The sequence below is a fragment of the Typopeltis vanoorti genome, chromosome 9 (genome assembly GCF_054136105.1).
Source record: "Typopeltis vanoorti isolate ZY-2024b chromosome 9, IOZ_Tvanoo_1.0, whole genome shotgun sequence".
Taxonomy (NCBI): domain Eukaryota; kingdom Metazoa; phylum Arthropoda; class Arachnida; order Uropygi; family Thelyphonidae; genus Typopeltis; species Typopeltis vanoorti.
Genome location: NC_143557.1, coordinates 56,543,846 through 56,568,211, shown reverse-complemented (window position 1 = coordinate 56,568,211; position 24,366 = coordinate 56,543,846). Strand labels below are relative to the sequence as shown.

The 24,366-nt window shown below is 34.7% G+C and overlaps 2 protein-coding genes across 4 annotated transcripts in view; one reads left to right on the top strand and one right to left on the bottom strand.

Annotated features, from left to right (window-relative positions):
• Positions 1-24,366, top strand: part of LOC150103064 (protein kinase C, brain isozyme-like) — a 227,130-nt gene that overhangs the window by 172,771 nt on the left and 29,993 nt on the right. For all 3 annotated transcript variants that reach the window (XM_090398401.1, XM_090398402.1, XM_090398400.1), the window contains exons 6-8: positions 16,409-16,559; positions 18,870-19,098; positions 23,477-23,614. In XM_090398401.1, the coding sequence (XP_090254527.1) occupies positions 16,409-16,559; positions 18,870-19,098; positions 23,477-23,614 (518 nt within the window). The remainder of the gene's footprint in view (positions 1-16,408; positions 16,560-18,869; positions 19,099-23,476; positions 23,615-24,366) is intronic.
• Positions 13,231-24,366, bottom strand: part of LOC150103063 (uncharacterized) — a 105,351-nt gene continuing 94,215 nt past the window's right edge. Inside the window, exon 2 of the mRNA XM_090397950.1 lies at positions 13,231-14,186. Coding sequence (XP_090254076.1) covers positions 13,231-14,124 — 894 coding nt within the window. The 5' untranslated portion in view covers positions 14,125-14,186. The remainder of the gene's footprint in view (positions 14,187-24,366) is intronic.

The window sequence follows — 24,366 nt, the reverse complement described above, 5'->3', positions numbered from 1 at the left end:
TTTAAATAAATTATTTAATAATAAGCTTTACTTTTTGAAAAAAAAAATTTTTTTTTTTACAGTTAGTTACCCATTACATTTGCAAAAGAAAATGAGCAGAAGAAAAGCAGAAGGTGATAGCAAACGCTAGTTTAATGAACTGTGGGAAAATGAGTTCTTATTTATTGACGGTCCTTCAGAAAACCGTTGTACATTGTTTGTGAAAGCACTCCCTCAGATAATAGAAGACATGCTCTTAACAGACACTATAGAAAACATCAAGCTGAATTAGAAGAAAAACTGAAGTTAGTTCCTGGGTCTGAGTTGCGGAAAGAATAGGTGGTTAAGAAAAAGGAAGAAATAAAAAAGAGACAAAATATATTTGTGAAACGAAGTTGTGAAAGTGTGGCAATGCTGGAGGCGTCTTATGAAATTGCCTTTGTGTTGGCTAAAAAACACAAGCCTTTCTCTGATGGAGAGGAAGTTGTTAAAGTCCTGTCTCGAAAAATTTGCAAAATGTCTTGGTGATAAGAATGTTGAAAGAAAAGTAAACCAAATTGCTCTGTCCAAGCAAACAATTACAAGACGCATCGAAGAACTTTCCCATGATATTACTGAGCAATTGAAAGACCATGTTCGTGCTTGTGCTTTCTTTTCTTTAGCCTTGGACGAATCCGCTGCCATATGTGATCTAGCCCAATTAAGGATTTTTATAAGAGAAATTGATGGTAATTTTAACATCTTTGAAGAACTTATCGGTCTTGAGTCACTTCATGGAAAAACCAGAGGGTCAGACATATTTGATAAATTAAAGTCATGTCTAGAAAATCAACAACTAGATTCTAGTAAGCTCATCAGTGTTTGCACTGATGGAGCACCGTCCATGATAGGTAGAGTTTCTGGGACTGTAACTTTACTTGAAAGGTTTTTAGGTCGTTCTCTACTAACGTATCACTGTATTATACATGAAGAATCTCTGTGTGGAAAAACTCTAAATTTGAGGCATGTTATGATACCAGTTGTAAAGTGTGTGAATAAAATTAGAGCAAGAGGGTTAAACAGAAGAGAATTCAGAGAATATTGTGAACTGCTGGATATGGAATATGATGATCTCATCCTTCATTGTGAAGTGCGCTGGCTTTCTAAAGGACAAGTTCTCAATAGATTTTGGAAGCTGAAAGAAAGTGTTCGTAATTTTCTGGAAGAGAAGGATGAGCTGCATGAGGAAAAAGCCCTGTTGTGTGATGAGAAATGGCTATTTGATTTAGCATTTTTAGTTGATGTTACCAGCCACCTCAATTATCTAAATTTGAAACTGCAGAGCAAGAACAAATTGTTTCCTAGATTAGTAAATGACACCAGTGCATTCAAAATGAAATTAAAACTGTTCATCTCCCAGTTAGAAAACGGGGGTTTAAGTCAATTTCCACATTCAAAAGAACGTGGTGAATCTGTTGAAGATAATGGCAACTTTACAGAATATACTGAGAAACTCAGATTATTGCAAGAGTCCTTTAACAGTCGTTTTAGCGATGTTCTCAGAACCAATTCTTTATTGAAAATGAAATTTAATGAACTTCCATCACTCCCAGATGCTTCTGATATAATTAATTTCTGGCGATCATTGCCCTGTGAACATTTTCCAGAACTGAGAAAATTAGCTCAGAGTTTTATCTGTCGTTTTGGAACTACATACAGATGCGAACAAGCATTTTCATCAATGAAAATGATTAAGGACAAACTACGGTCGCGACTAACTGATTCAAATTTGAAAAACTATTTGATGCTTTCTGTAACTGATTTAACTCCAAACATTACAAGCTTAGCAAAAGCAAAGCAATTTCAAAAGTCAATAAAATAATTAATGTTTATCTTGTCTTTATATGAAATCCTTTTATTTAAAACTGCTAAAAGTGTCTATATTACCATATATATAATAAATCATTTTTGCATAACTGTTAAATATATCCATATTACCATATTTTAAAAGGGCTGAAAAGTGGTATAAGTTTGTATGGCGCATCTTAACTAAAAAATGAAAAAATTACGCATGAACTATAAAAGGTTGGCCACCCCTGCTTTAGATGTTCGAAGTAATAGATTCATTAGCATACAAAATGGCTACCATATTATACAGCTGAAAGGAACTTACGTATTTCTGCGATACGATGAACTAACCAGACATTTAAAGTTAAGTGAAGGATTACTTGCATAAAGAAATCCATCCTTCCGATTCATATCGGAAATTTGTAACGATCCAGAGCTTTTAACACCAAGCACAAATCATCACGCCGATCTACATTGTGACGATCTTCATGCCGACTTATCAGCAGATTACTGCTGATAAGTCGGCATGAAGAGCCTTTTCTTACTGTTGAATGTTGTTCCTACATCAGTTAAACACATTAGTAAACTTGTCCATTAATTGCACATCCAATACAGTGCAAATTTTGCTTTTATTTACATCTCGGCCTAACTAATAGTGACAGCAACTGATCAGGTATTCACAATTGACGCAGATGTCCGCTATGACTTACACGCATTAAATTATTTACGCCGACTATTGAATGTTAAATCATCAATTCCACGATTAGATAATCTTCGTAGGATAGTGGTCGAAGTCTCGAACAGCACAAGGCCGTTTGTGTTCATCTGCTGACATTAAAACAATTTGTCAAAGTAATCAGCAAGGCTCGCTTAACTATCTCCGACAAGCTAGTGTAAATATGTAATGCTTGCTAATAAAGTGGTTCCCTAATTCAAATTCACTTCACTTATTCTCTCTTTAGAGTGATCTTCCTTGACATTTGCTTAGTTTACTATTGATTAGTTTGTCGTGTGTTGAGCTTCTGTGTAGCCGGTTTATACATTTGAAAATGATTGTTGCATTGCAAAGTTCTGCTTACTGCTGTGAGAGCACATCAAACCGCTACAAGAAACTAAGTACTTTAGCTGACGTCATTGTAGTATTTTAGTTAAATATCACCCATATAAATTGAGTAAATGCAATTTTTTGTGTGTTTTAATCTGTGAATAAAAGTAATATTTAGATTCATACGCCATGCTACCCATGACGTCATTACACGCTGGCCGTAATTTATTTTTAAGTGTGTTAGGAATAATTTTTCCTGGACATTTCTTTTAATTTAAACTATTTCACTTAAATCGCTTAATTTCTAAATTTATAATAAAATTTTATTTATATTAAGCCAAGGAAATGATATTTAACTCATTTAAATATTTGTTATTGTTGTGTGTTATACTGACGTAGTTTTTCTTACCCTGTATTTTGGGTCCTAGTTTTAAATAATTTCCATCTTACGAGACTCGTTCGTTTGGTAACAGATTAGAAGTGTGCACTGGTAAGTTTTAGTATGAAAATTTCTTCTGGGTTTCAGACGTTCCGAACCTGCCATTTGGCTAAGCCTAATTAAATGTACTGTGATTACTAGCTTCGAATTATTGGAATTCTCCGTACGTAATTTCTTTATATTTGAAGGAGAATGAAAGGAAGCTTATTACTATATAACGTAAGAAGTGAATAACTGGATTTAACCAGTGAAAGATAATTTTGTTCAAAATGGAACAATCGCCTGCCCAATATGTTAGCTGTTTGCGATCAATTTTATTATTTTTATTTATTGAAAATGCTTGTAAACATCCCATTGGGATCCTTAATGATATGACACGCGCAGATGTCAAGCAAATATTTTGAGTATCACAATGACAGCAAGTCCTTGTTTTATTTGTTTTGGTCATCTCGTGGTCCTAAGTTAACTCAGATCGCTAATTAACAAACAAATCCTATTACTCGTGGATTAGTCTATTCCCCATCTCATTTCGGAGCAACCGAACCGTTAGTCGTTCATGTTTGGGGAGCATCTGATGGCAGAAGAGATGAATGCAACGAAGGAATGAGTTGCATCTGAACATAAAAGGAAACAAGGGTTTGAAGAGGTTCTCTGAGCAAGTAAAAGTGTTTGGATAGTAAAGTTGTTTTAGGATGACGTATCGGTGGAGTGCTCGAGAAATTGAAGAGAAGAATAATGGATAATACCAGCGTGTATATAGATTTGAGCTCGTCTAATCCAGTATGTTAACAAGGGCAACAAATCCCTCTTGTGCTGCCTTGTTTTTTTTCCCCATAAATACTGCAATCCAAACCATCACAGTTACAAAAAAAAAAAAAAAAAAAAAAAAAATCTCCCACATGAACTGCATTTATAATGCACTATTGTTTCTTAGCGCCTTTTAGGGATAGAAGTAGACTGTTAAATAGTCTTATAAATTCAATTAAATCATGACCCATTCTTGACTTTGGCGCACGTGTAACACACCCGTTAAAATAAACCGCGACACAACATTTTTGGCTTAAGATGGGCAATTCTCACACTAAAGCAACAGAAATGATTAAAACAACATACGTAGAAGATGGCATTTTTTATTCAAGAAATAAATTATCATACAAAGCACATTCAGTTGTGCACAACTCTTTCACACAAGATTTTTCACTGCTTTAAAAACACGACGAACACTCATTTTGCGTTTTCGTATTCTTCCTCCCTCACTCAAAGGAGAATCGTTTATTCCAGCTTCTGGCATAATCTTTGAGTGTTCCTTGCTGCTAGTTTTCTTAAGCAAGTAGGCGGATCGCATCCTTTCCCACAAAGCACTCTTTTCAACTCTTCTCAATCCCTTTGGTGTTACAATCCACTTTTCTGGTTCTGAGAGAAAAGGCATCCAGGTGAATCCATAGTCCTCCAGTTTGGCCTTCAACTTGCGACGGCGCTTAATTCTTTCCATTTCTTTCTGACGGGACTTTATATCGTCTTTATCTGGTCTGCAAGGAAAACAACTTAAGTCATTTGGGTTCTTGGAAGGAGTTTCTTCAATGCATCCTCCATCATCCCCTTTGTCTTGCAAAACTATCTTTGCAGCCTTTTTGGGAAGTTTTGAACTTACTCGAAGAATGGTCTCTGAGCGCGAATCTGGTCTTGAACTATCTTCTCGCGTTTCTTTAATGAGCTGTTTTTCCTTTGACTTTTCCTTGCTACTAGTTTTCTTAAGCAAATAAGTGGATCGCATTTGTTCCCACAAAGCGCTATTTTCAACTCTTCTCAATCCCTTTGGTGTTACAATCCACTTTTCTGGTTCTGAGAGAAAAGGCATCCAGGTGAATCCATAGTCCTCCAGTTTGGCCTTCAACTTGCGACGGCGCTTAATTCTTTTCATTTCTTTCTGATGGGACTTTATATCGTCTTTATCTGGTCTACAAGGAAAAGAACTTAAGTCATTTGGGTTCTTTGAAGGAGTTTCTTCAATGCATCCTCTATCATCCCCTTTGTCTACCAAAACTATATTTGCAGCCTTTTTGGGAAGTTTTGAACTTACTCGAAGAATGATCTCTCGTGGTGGTAATTGTGGTCTTGAAGTTTCTTCAGTGAGCGGCTTGGTGTCTTCTCTTTTCTTCACTATATTAAACATCTGCATCCGAGAACCTGTGATGGTGAAGATCGGTAAAGTTGGGGGCGATCCAACACATGGACAGATGCCTAAAAGAAACAAAAAAGGTTAGTGCTACATTAAATTGCTAATCTATTGAAGTTGTCTGTGAGAATATAATTGAACCACATCGTCGTCAGCCAAATGCCTCAATGGAAATAAATGCCTACTTTTACAAACCAAACAGATTGAGTCGAAATAGGTTATTGGCATTTCACACACGTTTCGGTTTTGAAAATTATTTATATGAAAAGCATGCTAATATTTCTGTTATTGTTTTAATAAACAAAATACTTACGTCCCAAAACACGCACAATTCCTGTCATACTTCCACACGCTTTTATTTTCTACTTATACCTTTCAATCCAATTCTACTATATTTTGTCAAATTACTAAGTCTTAATCTATATTAAATTATTTAGCAGTACGCATATGTTAAGAGAGCACGAATAAAAATAGCATCTGTGTTTGACAGAAGTAGCCAAAGAAATGACGCAGAGACATTGTTGCAGTCATCCAACAAATCACACAACAATCAAAAATGAAGTATTGTTGGAGACAAAAGTGGAGAAATAACAGAAATAGAAATGGCAGTTTCCGAGTTTGTTTGTTACAAATGTAACAAAGCATTTAATAATGGGTGTACTAAATCCCATCCGTATCCAACGTATAAAAATTATAATTCCCAATAAAAATATGAGTCATTTTAAAGACTATCGAGGCTGGGATTAGTGTCTAAAGGGTATTAAGCTTAATCTGCTTAAAACTAGGCTTCTTTTTTACAACCTCTTTCAACTACAGTTGTCCATTTCAGTTTTTGCATTGCGTAATTTTAACGTGCGAAAAACGCACACAGATAGAGAGGATCTGACGTAGGCATGATCATATCGAACAGCATTACATAAATTGCCAATAATACTGCGTGCACATTCATCCGCCTTATTTTACAGTACTTCAGCCGCTTTTAAGTTTGTGGATTTTATTATGAGCGTATTGGTTATAAAGAGCGATTGCTCCTATTTCTAGGCCATTTTTTTTAAATCTTGGTTGAGTAACTGGCCTGAAAATCACGTTTTTTCTCCCTTACGGTTTTTTGTTCACAAATAGAACTATCAGAGAACGTACAGTTCAGAATGACCTTAGTTGCCTTGATATTAATCCAACCAATGACTGTATATGTGTCGATATATCTAAATAAAAAATAGCAGATTATTGTAATAGTGTCTCATGAAGTGTTCGGTACATTGCGATAGTGAAGCTTCTGCACTGCTGAGACAAAAATGACTAATTCTTAGGTCTGGATTATTTTTAGAAATAGAAGATTGAATATTTTCTCCAAATAATTCATTATATAAAGATTCGTTTGGGAGTTTATTGGAATAATTCATGTTACAAATAATTCGTTTTTTCAATTATTAAAAAAGTAATTTTTATTATAAACGTAACATCGCACTTTTAGATGAACAAAAATGCATTTTGTTTTAAACAGAGTAAAAAAAAAAATCCAACAATTTACGAATACCACTTTAAAATTAGTAATGAGCAAGTTTTATTTTTCATCCCGTCCGTTTTTTTTTTTTTTTTTTTTTTTTTTTTTTTTTTTTTTTTTACTGAAATGATATGCGCATGTAAAAATAAAACCTCTAACACTTCGCCGTTTTTAAAGTAGATGGCTTTCAGCCGAAACGGCCACATTTGAGACCCTCGTTGGATTTTCCTGTCATTTCTTTAATCCTTACGTGAAGCTCCTTCACACTTACGTAGGAATCAGCAGCCGTCCGCACGTGCTCTTACGCCATGCTTGTCTTCCAATAAATGTTCCTGTCTGAAACTTCCTTTGGAAGCTCTTGAGTTGGGGACTTGTATTGCGTGTCTTTCTTTTTGTTTAAGATAGCTTTGCCTCTCGCCTCATGTTTTGCTGAAAAGGCGTTTTGCAATAAATATTTTAGCACTGTAGTATGTATTGCTAGTAGTTCTTTTATTCGGTTTGCTCGTAAGAACTTTTTAGCATTTAAAAAACGGTAGTTTTTGACTATTACTTATCCCATCTTTCTTTAATTTTTACTATACGAACCTCTTATAAATTACGAATTTATAAAATCGTCTAAACTACTTTGAAATTATCTAAGAAAGTGAAGGTAGATATTGCAGTTCTGTGAGTGTGTGGTGTTTTTAATGACAGGAATATAGTTTATCAGCAAAACTATGGATTGGATTGCAGTCAACGGAAAAACAGCCGTTTATCTAAGCTAAGTGAAGCAGGCATAAGAATTGATTTTGTCATTAGCCACAAAATTGAAGAATAAATATCTATACATGGATTACGTGTCCATAAGAGAAAAAGAATTCGGTTGCACCAGCCAACAATAAGTTTTATTCAAAAAACTTTGAACACTATCAAATGTCTTACAAAATAGCGTAAGAAATTTCTCTTTATCTCCAGACTACTCCGTGCGGTTTGTATAAAAGCCAGTGACAAATGGTCATCCCTGCAGAGAGAGATTGCTGGAATTCATAATGGTGAACTTTAAAAGCAGTTCTCAGCGGTTAACTGCTAATGGAGTTCCTTATTTTAGAAATATGGAAGACAACGCAATAATTGAATATCATGATAATCGTGAAGAGGATGAATATTGTCTATTTTTTTCAAGCTTCGTTGGCTCCATTTGTTGTTCCTACAATAGCAATAAATAGCATAATATGAAAAGGAAACCTAAGTCCATTCTTGAAACAGTAGACTTGCATTCGAGTATTACTTTGTGAACTCTATGGGGGAAAGGGAGGAACATATACAGGAATTAATAAATTCAAAGTGAACGCAGGACATGAATCCAGAACGTATAATAGGTATAACAAACAAATAAAGACTACCTTTATCCTGCTTGAACCACGCTGAGAAATGGAAGCAGGACTATTGTTTCTTCCAATGGGAACAAAGTAGAAATGACGATTATTCTTCCATTTTATACTACCAAATAAGATGTGGTCTGAAGTGCATTTTGAATAATAATAATCACAATGTCTTTAAATGGTAAACAGATCGCATTCAAATAAAATAGTAACTTAGAGTCTACTGTCTACGGTTCTGATTGTATTGAAATGCTACTATGATTTCTCTCGCTTTTTCTTTTCTTTTTTTTTTATTTTGCCTTCTGACATGCAATTTCCCAAAAGAATTCTCGGCGACAGTTTAAAGATTGTCCATTTTGAGTTTCTTTTGTTGCTGAAATTGTCTTTCGTGTCATCTATCTCCAGATTGCGACATCAACCAATGGCTCTTTGCTTCCATCAGTATGCGAAGTCGACAACTTCAGTGGTTGTAGCAAAAAAGTTTGCGTAAAGTCTTAAGGTTATCTACTCATGGTGACTGTCGTGGATTTATCTACAGGATGTTGTCATGACAACCACTGGGCGAAGGCAGGATTTTTACTTTACTCCACTGCTAGCATCAACTCGTTTTCATCTTTTCGTACTATCCTCGCATAAAGAAAAAAGTAAAGCGGGAAAAATTCTCAAGTTTTTTTGTTTTCGCAAAACCTCCAGTTCTTGAAGAAAGAAATGTTGCTTCTTTTTCAAAGTTTCTGATAATGGTTATATTCCAAGGCAAGTGTCACTTGAATTTCTTACCTCGTCACAATTCATCAGTTTCCAATATTGAAGCTAAAGAGTATTAATCTGTCTTCCATCTGGTGTTTATATTCTCTCGATTCGAAAGAATGTCTATTCATCATCTCGCTTAATGGCCCAGCACTTCATTTTAAGCGAAATGTGGTTAATGAGGCATCAAAGTTAAGTACTTTGGTAACAGTAAAATGTAAATAAGACTTAAGTCGTCACAGGAACTAAAGTTTTCATTAGTGGGAATTGTTAAGGGAAGGAATAAGCAACAAAAAGCGATTTGTTTTCCAAAATCTAAAAAAATGGGTACGCAGTTTGACCTCAATTTTATCCAAGGGGAATAGCTGTAATTGGTTCGTGTGAAATGGAAGCGGGCAAAACCCCCAAAAGGGATATCGGGCAGCATTTCTTATACAGTGTATATTGTTTGTGGGATTTTTTTATTTAAAAGGACGAAACACTATGGCTGAGGGCAATGTATGTGTAAATACGTATGTTCTTCATACCCGTTGGCCTGTATTGTGGGATGAAACCTATCCACCTTAGAGACCGGTTAACTCATCTTCGTTATCTGGGGATGGGATAATATTCTTTTTAGTTCTTTTCCATCTTAATATTATGATACAAAAGACAAATATCTCTCGGAGTGTTGTGCTCCCAATGAAAAGACGAAAATTTCAAAATATGGAGCATGTTACTAACGCCAGTGTCTCATCACCTTTTAGTTTAACGCAAGATTAGTTCTTTGCAGAACGATTTGGGAATATTAAAAAAAATTGCATGCAAGGTTATGAAGGAAATGAAAGGGTGGATAAGATACGCAAGTATATTAGACAAATTCTTGTTGAGATATGCCTAAGTTATTTTTCTTTCCTTTTATTTCATTTATTTTTCTGTAATGATAAAGAATCGATTTCGAATTTAGACAACGAGAAACTAGAAAACGGAAAAGGCTCAGAAACTGCGAAAGTAGATAAAGTTTTTTATGTAATGATGTGGCATGCGACTGCTTGGATACTAAGAAAGGAAAAAAGAACAATTGGTTATCAAACGGGAAACTCGTACAAAGAAAAAGATATAAAAATAACTCGCTGTTTGAAAATTCCAAGTTTAAGAATTGAAGAAATTAAAGTGAAGTTAGTTAAAATATCGACGGGAGAAGAGAAAATTACTCGGACATTATGGCAGAAGCACAATGTTGGGCTACATTGGGAAAATTCTGCGAGGTGACAAAGGATATTATTCTCTGACAGGAAACAAGAAAATGCGATGAAGTGTGTCGCTATGTGAAGAAAATAAAATTGCTGAAAGATAGAGGGCACTTTGATATTTTAAATGTTAAAAAAAAAGAAAAAAATCTAATTGACATGTACAATAATGGAGAAATCTCGGATTTAAATATTTAATCAAGAACCAGGATCGAAAGCTGAATTACTTGGCGTAAAAGTAGAGTCACATGCGTTAATAATGTAGTAGAAATACTTAAGGCAGAGAAATTGCTACCGATAAATTGCAAGTCTATAATGAGGTGCTAGGGTGAAAAACAATAGAAAGAAGCAAATAGCAACAATAATTCTAAAGACTGCACTAAATGTGAAAATTGGAGCGGATTTAGACCCCTGTTTAAAAAAAACGAGTTGTACATTCTGCTCACTTCACACAGAATGTTTGAGATTAGGAACTGGATTACGTAATATGCCTACATTACTTTTTTAACATTGGATTAATAAATACTGTAATAAAATGAAATGCCACACCTTGAACCGGATTATTATGCAGATGACGTAGTTAGTTTTAAATATCAGAACACTGACATACACGCAACAGAAGCAGTGAATATAACGGCTAAAAAATTGCTTTTGAAAAGGAACGGGACAAAAGTTCTTAAGATGAACACAAAATGCCATTAAGAAATTTAAAATTTATGAACAAATTAAGAAGTTTACATACTTGGGAGCTAATATTGATACAGAAAGAACTCACAAAGATAAAACAGATTTCAGAAGACTGAATAATAGAGGGAACTCATCTACCTATCTGTTATGATTTGAGATTGAGGTCGAGAGTATCTTATCCACGGAGTCAATGACATCTTGGAAAGACTTATTTGATTCCTATCAGTAAGAGAGCTTTCGTAATTAAAGATTGGTTAACTAGGTTTTTTTTTATATTTTATTTTATTTATTTTTAATAGCGATGCAAGAGATTTTCTTCCAGAGAATTACGAAAAAAAATAGCTGGATAAATTTAGGTATAATATGCTTATACTCTTATGCTTTTAGATTACACTTATATCTAATCTAAACAACGGTGCGCCGTTCCATGTATGGAGCACCATCACAAATATCAATTAAGATTAACGATAGAAACTGTTTAGAGAACCAAATAGGTTCACAAAAAATATTTCATATTAAAAAAACATCGTAGATTTAATTTTCATGTTAGCAATAATTGGTACTTAAGCGGTGTGTGTATCCAGGGCAAATTTATAGGGCACGTGCTCTTATTTTCCTGATATAAATGTATATAGGTTAAGGATGAGAATCGTCCATTGTGCATGGACGTTTGTGAATTTTTTTAGGTTTGAGATAAATTTAATCTCCGGGTGAGATTAAAATATTAATCCTTAATGGCAGCAAATCCGGATTATCCTGCAATAGTCCACCCACAATACTTAAATGTACGATATGTCTACAACCTTCTGGGAACGGGATTTACATTAAAAAAAAAAAATTTCAATAATTTTTATCCTTTTGGATTTGTCGGGAAAAAAAAACATTCCGCTAATACTTTCCAAATCTAATTTCATGTCACAGCAATACCAGGGTGTTTTGTTAAATGACCATAGGAAGTATTAATTTTTCAGAATCGGAATATGATTTTGTAAGCGCATGTTACACCCCCTAAATATTCTCTTGTCAGGTGAGAAATATATCATTGCTACATTCAAACGCGAATCGTTGATTTGCCAGTCCATTAAAATTACAATGGCAGAGATATTGGAGAAAAACTGCCATCTCAGCTTATTTTTTTTCTATTTATATTTATATATTAATTTATATTTGAAGGAGAATGAAAGGAAGCTTATTACTATACAACGTAAGAAGTGAATAACTGAATTTAACCTGCGAAAGATAATTTTGTTCAAAATGAAACAATCGCCTGCCCCTTATGTTAGCTGTTTGCGATCAATTTTATTATTTTTATTTATTGAAAATGCTTGTAAACATCCCATTGGGATCCTTAATGATATGACACGCGCAGATGTGAAGCAAATATTTTGAGTATCACAATGACAGCAAGTCCTTGCTTTATTTGTTTTGGTCATCTCGTGGTCCTAAGTTAACTCAGATCGCTAATTAACAAACAAATCCTATTACTTGTGGATTAGTCTATTCTCCATCTCATTTCGGAGCAACCGAACCGTTAGTCGTTCATGTTTGGAGAGCATCTGATGGCAGAAGAGATGAATGCAACGAAGGAATGAGTTGCATCTGAACATGAAAGGAAACAAGGGTTTGAAGAGGTTCTCAGAGCAAGTAAAAGTGTTTGGATAGTAAAGTTATTTTAGAATGACGTATCGGTGGAGTGCACGAGAAATTGAAGAGAAGAATAATGGATGTGGATAATACCAGCGTGTATATAGATTTGAGCTCGTCTAAACCAGTATGTTAACAAGGGCAACAAATCCCTCTTGTGCTGCCCTTGTTTTTTTCCCCATAAATACTGCAATCCAAACCATCACAGTTACAAAAAAAAAAAAAAAAAAAAAAAAAGGAAAATCTCCCACATGAACTGCATTTATAATACACTATTGTTTCTTAGCCTTTTAGGGATAGAAGTAGACTGTTAAATAGTCTTATAAATTTAATTAAATCTTGACTTTGGCGCACGTTTAACACACCCGTTAAAATAAACCGCGACACAACATTTTGGGCTTAAGATCGGCAATTCTCACACTAAAGCAGCAGAAATGATTAAAAGAACATACGTAGAAGATGGCATTTTTTATTCAAGAAATAAATTATCATACAAAGCACATTCAGTTGTGCACAATTCTTTCACACAAGATTTTTCACTGCTTTAAAAACACGACGAACACTCATTTCGCGTTTTCGCATTCTTCCTCCCTCACTCAAAGGAGAATCGTTTATTCCAGCTTTTGGCATAATCTTTAACCTTGCTGCTAGTTTTCTTAAGCAAGTAGGCGGATCGCATCCTTTCCCACAAAGCACTCTTTTCAACTCTTCTCAATCCCTTTGGTGTTACAATCCACTTTTCTGGTTCTGAGAGAAAAGGCATCCAGGTGAATCCATAGTCCTCCAGTTTGGCCTTCAACTTGCGACGGCGCTTAATTCTTTTCACTTCTTTCTGTAAATCGTGTTTATCTGGTCTGCAAGGACAACAACTTAAGTCATTTGGGTTCTTGGAAGGAGTTTCTTCAATGCATCCTCCATCATCCCCTTTGTCTTGCAAAACTATCTTTGCAGCCTTTTTGGGAAGTTTTGAACTTACTGGAAGAATGGTCTCTGAGGGTGATTCTGGTCTTGAACTTTCTTCTCGAGTTTCTTCAATGAGCTGTTTATCCTTTGACTGTTCCTTGCTGCTAGTTTTCTTAAGCAAGTAGACGGATCGCATTTGTTCCCACAAAGCGCTATTTTCAACTCTTCTCAATCCCTTTGGTGTTACAATCCACTTTTCTGGTTCTGAGAGAAAAGGCATCCAGGTGAATCCATAGTCCTCCAGTTTGGCCTTCAACTTGCGACGGCGCTTAATTCTTTTCACTTCTTTCTGTAAATCGTCTTTATCTGGTCTGCAAGGACAACAACTTAAGTCATTTGGGTTCTTGGAAGGAGTTTCTTCAATGCATCCTCCTTTGTCTTCCAAAACTATCTTTGCAGCCTTTTTGGGAAGTTTTGAACTTATTCGAAGAATGATCTCTGGTGGTGGTGATTCTGGTCTTGAAGTTTCTTCAATGAGCTGCATGATGTCTTCTCTTTTCTTAACTGTATTAAACATCTGCATCCGAGAACCTGCGATGGTGAAGATCGGTAAAGTTGGGGGCGATCCGACACATGGACAGATGCCTAAAAGAAACAAAAAAAAGGTTAGTGCTACATTAAATTGCTAATCTGTTAAAATCGTTGTGAGAATATAATTGAACCACATCATTACCATATACAGTCGATAGCCTTAATGGAAATAAATTCTTACATTTACAAACCAAATATATTGAATCGATATAGGTTACTGGCATTTTAAGTTTCAGTTATTTGATAATTATTTATATGAAAAGCATGCTAATATTTCTGTTATTGTTTTATTAAACAAAATACTTACGTCCCAAAACACGCACAATTCCTGTCATACTTCCACACGCTTTTATTTTCTACTTATATCTTTCAATCCAATTCTACTATATTTTGTCAAATTACTAAGTCTTAATCTATATTAAATTATTTAGCAGTACGCATATATTAAGAGAGCACGAATAAAAATAGCATCTGTGTTTGACAGAAGTAGCCAAAAAAATGACGCAGAGACATTGTTGCAAACATCGAACAAATCACACAACAATCAAAAATGATGTATTTTTGGAGGCAAAAGGGGAGAAATAACAAATAGAAATGGCAGTTTGAAAGTTTCTTTGTTAGAAATGCAACAAAGCATTTAATAATAGGTGTACTAAATCCCATCCGTACCCGACGTATAAAAATTATAATTCCGAATAAAAATTCGTTGATTTTCCAGTCCATTAAAATTACAACAATGATAGGGATATTGGAGAAAAACTGCCATCTCGGCTTACTTTTTTTCTTTCGTGTATGGCGTGTATATTATAATTTTCGTGCTCAAGGGAAAGTTAATGTCAATTGGTTTGAAATGTGGATGCTAGCGGCACACTCGTAGGACACGCGATAGTGGTTTGTGTGTAAAGGAATGTTGTGACGCTGACTGGAGTATGTCGGAATATACTGCATCTGTGGAGCAAAGTGTGCTCCGTTAAGATGATCATTAGCTAAAAGAAATCTGAATAACCCCATACAAAGTAACGAGACTGGGGACACTGTGGGGATGAATACAAATTAAAATAATTAAATATTTATAATAAAATAAGCACAATAGTGTATAAGCCATGTTTCACCTTCTTTCTTGATTTCACTCGAGAATGAATTTTGTATATTCATGCAGGTAGCGATGTCAAAGTTGTCCTTTTATTAAAGCAATATCGCTACAGCTAGGACAGCAGTATCCTTTCTCAGGAGGAGGTAAATAATAAATAACCTTTTGGACGATTCGCTAGCCAAAGAAAGTACAGTAAACGAGCTAGTCGACTGTTCTCACCTAGAATGAACAGATTATGTTATGCACTCCACCCTGCTAGGACTAGTTAAGGAGTTTGGAGTGCGCATTGGAAGATATTTGAAGGTAATGCTTATAGTTGCCGAGTAGTAATATTCAGGCCAAGGACCAGCACAGAAGTGATTAATTCCAATCTGCCATTTAGTAGTCAATGTTGTGTTGGTATAGCAATTCTAAGTGTGTGTGTTTTTTTTTTTTTCTGGTAAGGATTTTTCTAGCCATCCTAAGTGAAAGTAGTCGCATTCTAATTTTTGTTCTGTTCTTTTATAAATCAGACAAATACATAAAGTTGGGCTTAGTTCATATTTCAGGACTTCTCTTTTAATGAGAGTGTTATTATAGAACCTTGTTGAATATTCAATTCTGCCTGGGGAGAAAATTTTCCAACCATTGTTACTACAATAAGTGTTTTTCATGTTTTTTTACGCTAATCTATTGGCATATGAACATGTCACGCTATTAAATTCTTGGTCAGTGTAACTTGGGAGATACGTTTTTCTGTATTAAAAGTCGCGTGATTATAATTATCTGGGATCGGAACATTCCTCTTCGGGCTACTTCTTCCATTAAGCGCGAAGGTGGCGTTGCATGAAAACCATCCACCACCCTAATAACTTACGCAAGATGAAAAGGAATTCCCAGTCACTCGTGGTACTAAAATTCTAAGGCGAAGTTGTTTTTGTATGATAAGATTATAAATAATTTTTAAATTAACACCTAGAGGGCGCGATGTTCGGGAATCACCTGGGTACCGATATTACAAGTAATTAAAAAGAAACTTATGCTTGTTGAGCAAATGAAGGTTGTACTCCTTAGGAAGACTTTAAATATACTTGTAATTATCAATATTTTATATGTTCAAAAAAAAATTCGATTTTTCACTATCTCTGGTACTTTTAATTACTGTTAAGTGTACTATTGCTTAATAAATTTCTATTGATTTCAGTGAGGCAAGCCAGGAATCTCATTCCAATGGATCCTAATGGATTATCCGACCCCTACGTCAAACTAAAACTGATCCCAGACACGGGAGACAAGAAGAAAACCAAAACAATCAAAGCTTGTTTGAATCCTGTGTGGAATGAAACAATAACACTGTACGCAACTCGTAGCTTTCTTAATATTTTTAGTCATTTAATCAATTTGTTTATATATTTATTGTTAAAACGATTTGATATATTCAAATGATTCCTTTGGAAAAAAAAAAGAATGTTTTGCATTATTATTCTTAACAATGCTTGCTGTCCAGTAAAAAAAAAATGCAAACCGTATATTCAATTTCTTATATTTTTTATAAGAGATCCATTGATAGGTGTGTTTATAAATTGGTAAAATAAAGAATATAAATGGCATTATTCATGCCTTTTTTTAAGCAATCTGAAAAAATATATTAAATATCAATTTTTTTTTATAATTTCAGGAAAATTTGAAATCTGACAATAAAAAAAATAAGATATTCATTTATATAACTTACTAAGCAAGAATGAAGCCTTAGTAATCAATAAACACACCTACCATGAGTTCGGCAAACTGGCCAGTAAGTTTAAATATTAGAGTTATGTGGATTAATGAAATTTGAACGAGTGTTTTCATAACATTTTTTCTTCTAGGTTACGAAACGAGTCGACCATAAATTTCCATATTGAGATGCCATTCCTTTTCAGTTAATAAATTGCGACAAAGCCATCCACTGATGTTTAAATTCATTTTCTTGAGGCTCATCCCCAATGACTTATTGATTGTCAATGTTGTGCAAACACTTTCAAGCTCCATTGCTCCCAATCGGTTACCTGTTTGTGAATGGGTAGTCATGGCAATAAACGATTCACCTGTGTCGCTATACTATTCAAATACGTTAACGGATCAAGTAAACGAATCAGTCAACTTTCTTCTAATTGGGGGGGGGGGGAGACAGCATTTTATGGTTTAAATTGAAACGCCAGATCAGATTCGAAAACGTAATGTCTGAATTTTGATTAAATTTTGAATATTAATTCGTATCTGGTGCAGAAATGCATACAGGATTTTAATGAAATCATTCAGGGTGGTAATTTATTAATTTGGTAGTAAGTTTCCAAATAATATGCGAGATATCCAAATAAAAATCCTATTATCTATTTATTTATTTTTTATTCCTCAACTTTCCACCGCCATCTCGTATTCCTAACTGGTATTGTCAGTTTTGTGGTAGATTGTTAACACTTGCGAGACTAATGCTAAGGGTTTAAATAGTCGCAAACAAACCTTAGTGTTTTCCTGATTTTTTTTTTTTAAATACTAACTGAGTGGTTGACTAACTCTGAGACAAATGCCTATAGAAAGAATGGTACTACTTCTAGTCATGCTGTAGAAAATACTCCGATTCTAGTGGTAGGAATCGGAGGTGTTCTGCTGATCTAGTCTGATCACATTATCAGGAGCAGCAATGCATGCAACCTGTAAAAGAATAAAATAAATAGGACAGAATAAATGTAAGGGATGTAGAATGGCTTAAGATGTACTATTGTTTCTATGGTTTCACAGAAACAGTACGTAGTATTCTTGCCCAAGTGTTGGGGTCTGTGTTTTTAATGGAAGAGGTATCGCGAAGGATGCAATGTTTCCTTTTATGTTCTGAATTTAACAATTAAATCCCAGTTCATCTGGGATATCAGAAGATAGATTGGGGTGCAGCTGTTATCTCTATCCCCAGTTTCTTCAGAGCCTCCGAATTTTGTGTCTGGAAGATGAATATTGAGGTTTCCTGGTTGATTGTGAAAACTATCGCCACTATCAGTTTCTTAAACTATGCATTTTCTTTCGATGATTGTAAAGCTGGATAAACAACTTTAGCATCTTCAAAAATATTTCACGAGGCTCAAGCGACATACGGATTACGTTGGATAGCGTCTTCAACAACAACAAGACTGATTTTTGCACGGTGATTCATCTCTATTTGCAAATTTTATTTATCAAAAGGTGGTTTGACCCTGTGTCCGAATGAAAACAATTTTTAACGTTGGTGTTAGCCGGCATTTCGTTTCTTCCTAGGTGGCCTTCTGGAATGAAGGACATTCTTGTTACCTGCAACAGCAATGAGAGGAGGGATTGTCAGAAAGGCCACTAAATTTTTCGAATGATGATATGCTGACCTGAAAATTTTGAACAAAAACTGCTTGATAAGCAAGAGGAGGAAGATGTTGAAAGACAGCTGCAAAATCACGAAGCGCATCGATATTTTGGTCACACCTCGTGTACACTAAGGCATTAGAAGAAAAGTTTACAGAAATATTGTGTTAAGTCCTTTTTTTTTTTACGACTTCTTTCAATTTATTACTACTTCTCTTGCAGTTTAGGCTTAACAGTTCTATTGTCAAACTTGTTTGTATTAGCAAAATCCAAAATTTTTTAATTATTTCTACCGACAGGGATTTGAAACCCGAAGACAAAGACAGACGACTACTAGTCGAAGTATGGGATTGGGATCGAACTTCTCGGAATGACTTCATGGGTTCTCTCTCCTTCGGTATTTCAGAACTTATCAAAAATCCTGCTGAGAGCTGGTTTAAATTGCTCACTCAAGAGGAGGGAGAATTCTACAATGTTCCTGTATCGGAAGAAGGTGGTAATCTTGCAGAACTCAAGAATCAAATGAAGGTAAGAAAATACACATTTAACGCCAATTACTTAAAATCGAAAGACGCTTACTTAATTGAAGAAAATATGCGATATCATATTTATTAAATTCCTCGGATATTTGATTGTCTACGGGTCCTCTTGAGGCAGAAAAAGCAAAGAAGTTGAGGTCAACAGTGGTGTTAACGCTTGAGACATCTCAGTACAGCTCAAGCAAAAAAAAAAAAAAAACTCGGATTAACGCCCGTTCAATTGCCCTTTTTTTCCCGAAGATATTTCATTACTGAACAGTTAAGAGCTAAGTGTTGGAAATTCAACCCCAATGAGATTCCATTTTTTCTTCTTAAGATTAATCGAGGTTGGTTTTTTTTTGTTTGTTTGTTTGTTTGTTTACGCGCGCGCGTGTGTGTCTAGACCAGTGGCTCGAAATTTCTGGCAGATCGCTGAAGAGTAGTTACAGTAATAACACTGGCTGACATAGTTTAAACGAATTTAGAGATTTATTCCACGATATGTTGTCAATAGATAAACTTATATATTCGAATAAAATCATTAATATATTCATTTGTAGTGAAAAACGAAACATGCATTATGAAAGTAACTAGCATAAAGAACATTCTGACTAGCGAGACTTGAAAACGATAGGTGGCGTGAGTGTAAGTGCTTGGGTTCACGGAAAATTTATCACTGAAAAAATTCGCTGAAAGCATTATTTCGCTAGAAAATGGAAATGATATTGCATTGATACCGATATATGAAAAGTGAATGCAGTGCAAGATAAATTTCACAAAATATAGTTTTTTATGTATTAATGCATTATTTGTTTAGATTTTAATTAGATTTTCGTAATATTTTTATTCTTTTACAATGCGGGTAATATATTATTGATCGATGAGTTTCCTAATTTCTGTTTCGTCTTAAAAAGTTGTAAATATATTTTATTACTTAAATACCGCAGATGGAATATTAATATTTACAAAACTGGAATAAATATAGGGAGAAAGGCATCATATTTAAGAATATTTATTCTGCGCACTTAGACACCCATCCAGATGTGATATATATACGAAGGTGGTCTGAAAAGTTCTCGGCCTAACAATGAAAAACGAATTTATAATTTCTAAATTATTTTTATTTTTCAACATAATCTCCCTTCAGACTAATACATTAATTCCAGCGATGCTCCAGCGCCATTAACCCGACCCTGTTGTGGTTCTCAGTAAGATCTGCAAAATACCCCTCTACCCCTGCAATCACCTCTTGATTTGAAGAAAAACACTGACCAGCGAGGAAGAGTTTTAGGAAGAGATAAAAGTCAGAGGGAGACAAATCTGGGAAATAGGGTGGATGTTCCAACAATTCATAGTGAAGATCCTTTAATTTTCCCAAAACACCTTTGTGGGCAGTTGCATTGTCCTAATGAAAGATGATTTTTTTCTTCTGCAAACCGAGACTTTTCTCACGAATTTTTTCGTCTAGTCTAGTTAAAAGATCGGAATAATATTCCCCGGTTATTGTTTTATCCTTTTCAAGATATTTAATAAACAAAATGCCCTTAGCATCCCAAAACACCGATGTCATGACCTTTCCTGCTGATGGAACCGACTTTGTCTTCTTTGGCACTGAACAACAGGCTTCTATCCACTGTTTTGACTGCTGTTTGGATTCTGGTGCGTAATGGTGAATCCAAGTCTCATCCATAGTAATAAATCGACGCAAAATCAGTTTTATTTTTGTTAAAACGCTCCAACCACTGTTCAGAGATTTTCATGTGAGTGCGTTTTTGATCTGCTGTGAGCAAGCGCGGCACCCATCTTGCGTAAAGCTTTTTCGTTTCCAATTCTTCATGTAAAATGTATCCTACACGTTCTTTTGAAATGCTTCTAGTCTCAGTAATTTCACACACTTTGACTCGTCAGTCATTCAATACTATATCGTGCACTTGATCAATGATTTCTGGTGTTGTTACACTTTTTGGACGTCCTTCACGTGGATCATCTTCAAGGGGCTGATACGGCCACGTTAAACTCGGCAGCCCATTTCTTTTGCCGTTAAATCTTCTTTTACAAAAATTATTTTATAACCGGACGATACTCAATTTTATCCATTTCAAGAGATACAGACAACACATTTGCTTCAGTCAGCTGTATAAAACAAACTACTTGATAGAATGACTTGCAATTTCAAATGGATGCTTATGACAGATGTACCAACTTGTGAAAAAATGATGTTGCCATCTATGGTCGAGGACAAGAAGGTTTCAGAACGTGCTCATATAATTGAATTATTATCATTATTATTTGACACCTCCAGGGAGTCCAAGTACTCATCGAGGGAAGGCACCTGCTGTTCAACTGTCTTCAGCATTCAATCACTAATGATTGCAAAACACCCCAAACGCCATCTACCGCCAACCACCAGTCGTATTTCCGATGACAATCACAAATATCCATTTCCACGGCAGGATTCGAACTCGCAGCATTTTAGCTGGACAGCAGATACGCTATGCACTTGGCCAACCAAGCTGGCTATTTCTTAAATTTTTTTAATTTTTCAAAAAAAATTTTGTAAATATTTTTTATATGGGAAATTTTTTTTTCGCATATATCCGCGATGCTTTATACCGAATAAAAATTTTGAAAAAGCTAAATATATTCGAAATATTAAATATTTCTTAAATTGTTTTAAAAAATATTTCTTAGATGGGAAATTTTTTTTATTCACATATATCTGCGATGAATTTTCCCGCGATGAACTTTCCGGACACGAAGTGTTTGGAATGTCGCTAGGACTTCTCGTTATGAGTGCCTTTTGTTTTAATGCATTTTTTTTTTCTTTCTGTTTTGTTTTTAGTGAAGTATTAGTGTCATCAAAAACTTGTGTAAATAATTCAGACACAGTTCTGTGATAGTGAAAAAGAGGTACGAGCAGAATTTTACGAGAATGTCTTATGTAACTGCGCATTTGACTATGGGATTAAGTTAAACCGTAGGCTCTAATATTAACTGACTCGAGTGTTGAAGCAGAGGGAAAATGGATTAATAGTAACAAAATAGTTATGCTATTCCGAAACTGTAGGAATAGAAAAACTCATATTTTCTATCCAAATTAGTTGGCACTACTCTTCTCAGGCCATATCTATTTATACCTTTGCTAACAGGACGGTGACTTATTTAAATGCATTTAAAGCAAATCGTTTAATGTGATGTCAATTTGTGAACGATAAAGGCGACTTGTGGAGATTTCATAGTTCCCCGGATGTGTTTAGAAGCAGCATTTCAGTTATTTAAAAAAATGCCATGATTTTCTTTGAGAATCAGAAGGAGGAGTTCGTGATCTTGACATTGGGTTTAAAAAAAAAAAACATAACTGAAAGAGAAATCTTTATTCAAGTCTCAAGAGCAAGTAGATGTTTCTAGTATCTTTGCAACGAATTCCTGAGTTTTTCAGATATCCAGCTGCAGGTTTTCTGTGAAAACAGACGTGGTAAGCTGAAGATTGGTTTCTACGAGTAAAACTTCTTAGGAAAAGTAAGTCATATTAAACAACAACAAAGCAGCCCTGAAAAGATACTTAAAAAAAATTTAAAAGAATATCGTACTCTTATCCATGTAGTGTAGTGGGAGAAAACAGTATAAGAAAGTGATAAGGAAGTCCTAGGGATTGCTATATATCACTAGGATGGCAAATTACTATTGATGCTTAAAGGATACTGAGGTATTGCAAAGAAAGGCAGCAAAATGGTCACTTCAAAGCTGATTTCCGAATATTTACTTATTACATATTTTATTTTAGTCTGTTTTCAACTCATTCATAATTGTACAAAAACCGATATTTTAAAATTAACCGTCGGATAAACAAATAGAAAAAATTTCCTGTTTGTGTAAAAAAAAAAAAAAAAAGTCCACCCACTAAAAATTGTAATTTTTGACAATACTTATTCGAGTATAAAATCTACTCGACAAGTTGGCCTGTTACTATAAATGCTCGTAAACAAGAATATTTAAATTCGTGACACTAGTCTCAGCATTCAGACGATCTTGTATGCACGACCAACTCGCATTTATTTATTTATTTTTTTTTTCTGTTTAGCGTCAATGACAAGCTTTTTTTTTTTTTTTTTCATTACCTCATTTCGCTTATTACACTTGTCCGGCTCAACATAGTTTTGTCTCTTTTTTATTTAATTAGCTTTCAGAATTACCCAAGCGACTTCGCCAACCTTTACAATTTTTTCTCCTCTTAAATGATTAAAACCATTTGCACCAAATAAATTTTTACACGATGACAAAAAAAATTGGAGGGGAAAAGACTTCAAATTGCATATTATCAGTACTACATATATATAATTAAACTTATGTAAATTTATTTTCATGTATTTCTTTTCTGGTATTAACAGTCTCGCCTTTCCATGGCAACTAAGAAGGTTGATAAAATGGCCATCACAGATATTCCACACAACATGGGCAAACAAGATGTGATCCGGGCATCCGACTTCAACTTTATCATGGTTTTAGGCAAAGGGAGTTTTGGAAAGGTAAATGGAATTAATTTTTAAATGACTTGCATTTCTATTATTTAAGGTATCAATGCTAAGAAGTGGAAAAATTTAACGACAAATTTCAGATCTCATTACATGGTTAATTCATTGAGCTTTTGCTCATAAAGTGTTTAAAGTACCAACTGGGAGATTTTTACTTATTGAAGAATATAAGTGTATTAATGTGTTAATTATTGTCTTTATACATCTTGAAGTGCTGGTCTTATTTAGAGTAAAAATAATCGGAAACATTCACTCTTCTGCAGTGAGACGAGGTTGATTCCAAATGTTATTACTTTGTACAGTGTGGATAAAGAGATGACCCCCTTTTGCGCAGGGTCACGGTGTATGTGTTGCTTCGCTGGTTGATGAGATACTGAAGCTTGATTTATATTACGTGTAGGGAGGGGAATGGACGTTAACGTTATCTTTTGTGGTTTGCAGTCCAGTAGAAAGACTCATGAAACTGGAATAGAAGGCAGCGTCACCTTTGATTCATTACACAGCTTTCCGGTGGTCTTATCAAGACTTCAGTAACTCTTGACGAAACGATGCAATTTAGACTACCTTACAAACATTGCCGCTCGTATATCCTTAATATTGACAGAACGAACAAAAAATACGTGTTGGGCAATTCTCTCTTCCTTGGGCCTTGAAATGAATGCAGTTGAGAAAGTGTTGAATCTAGATAAGTTTTATTACAAACTAGTTATGTACCATTCCATAATTATAGCGCAGTATAAACAGAT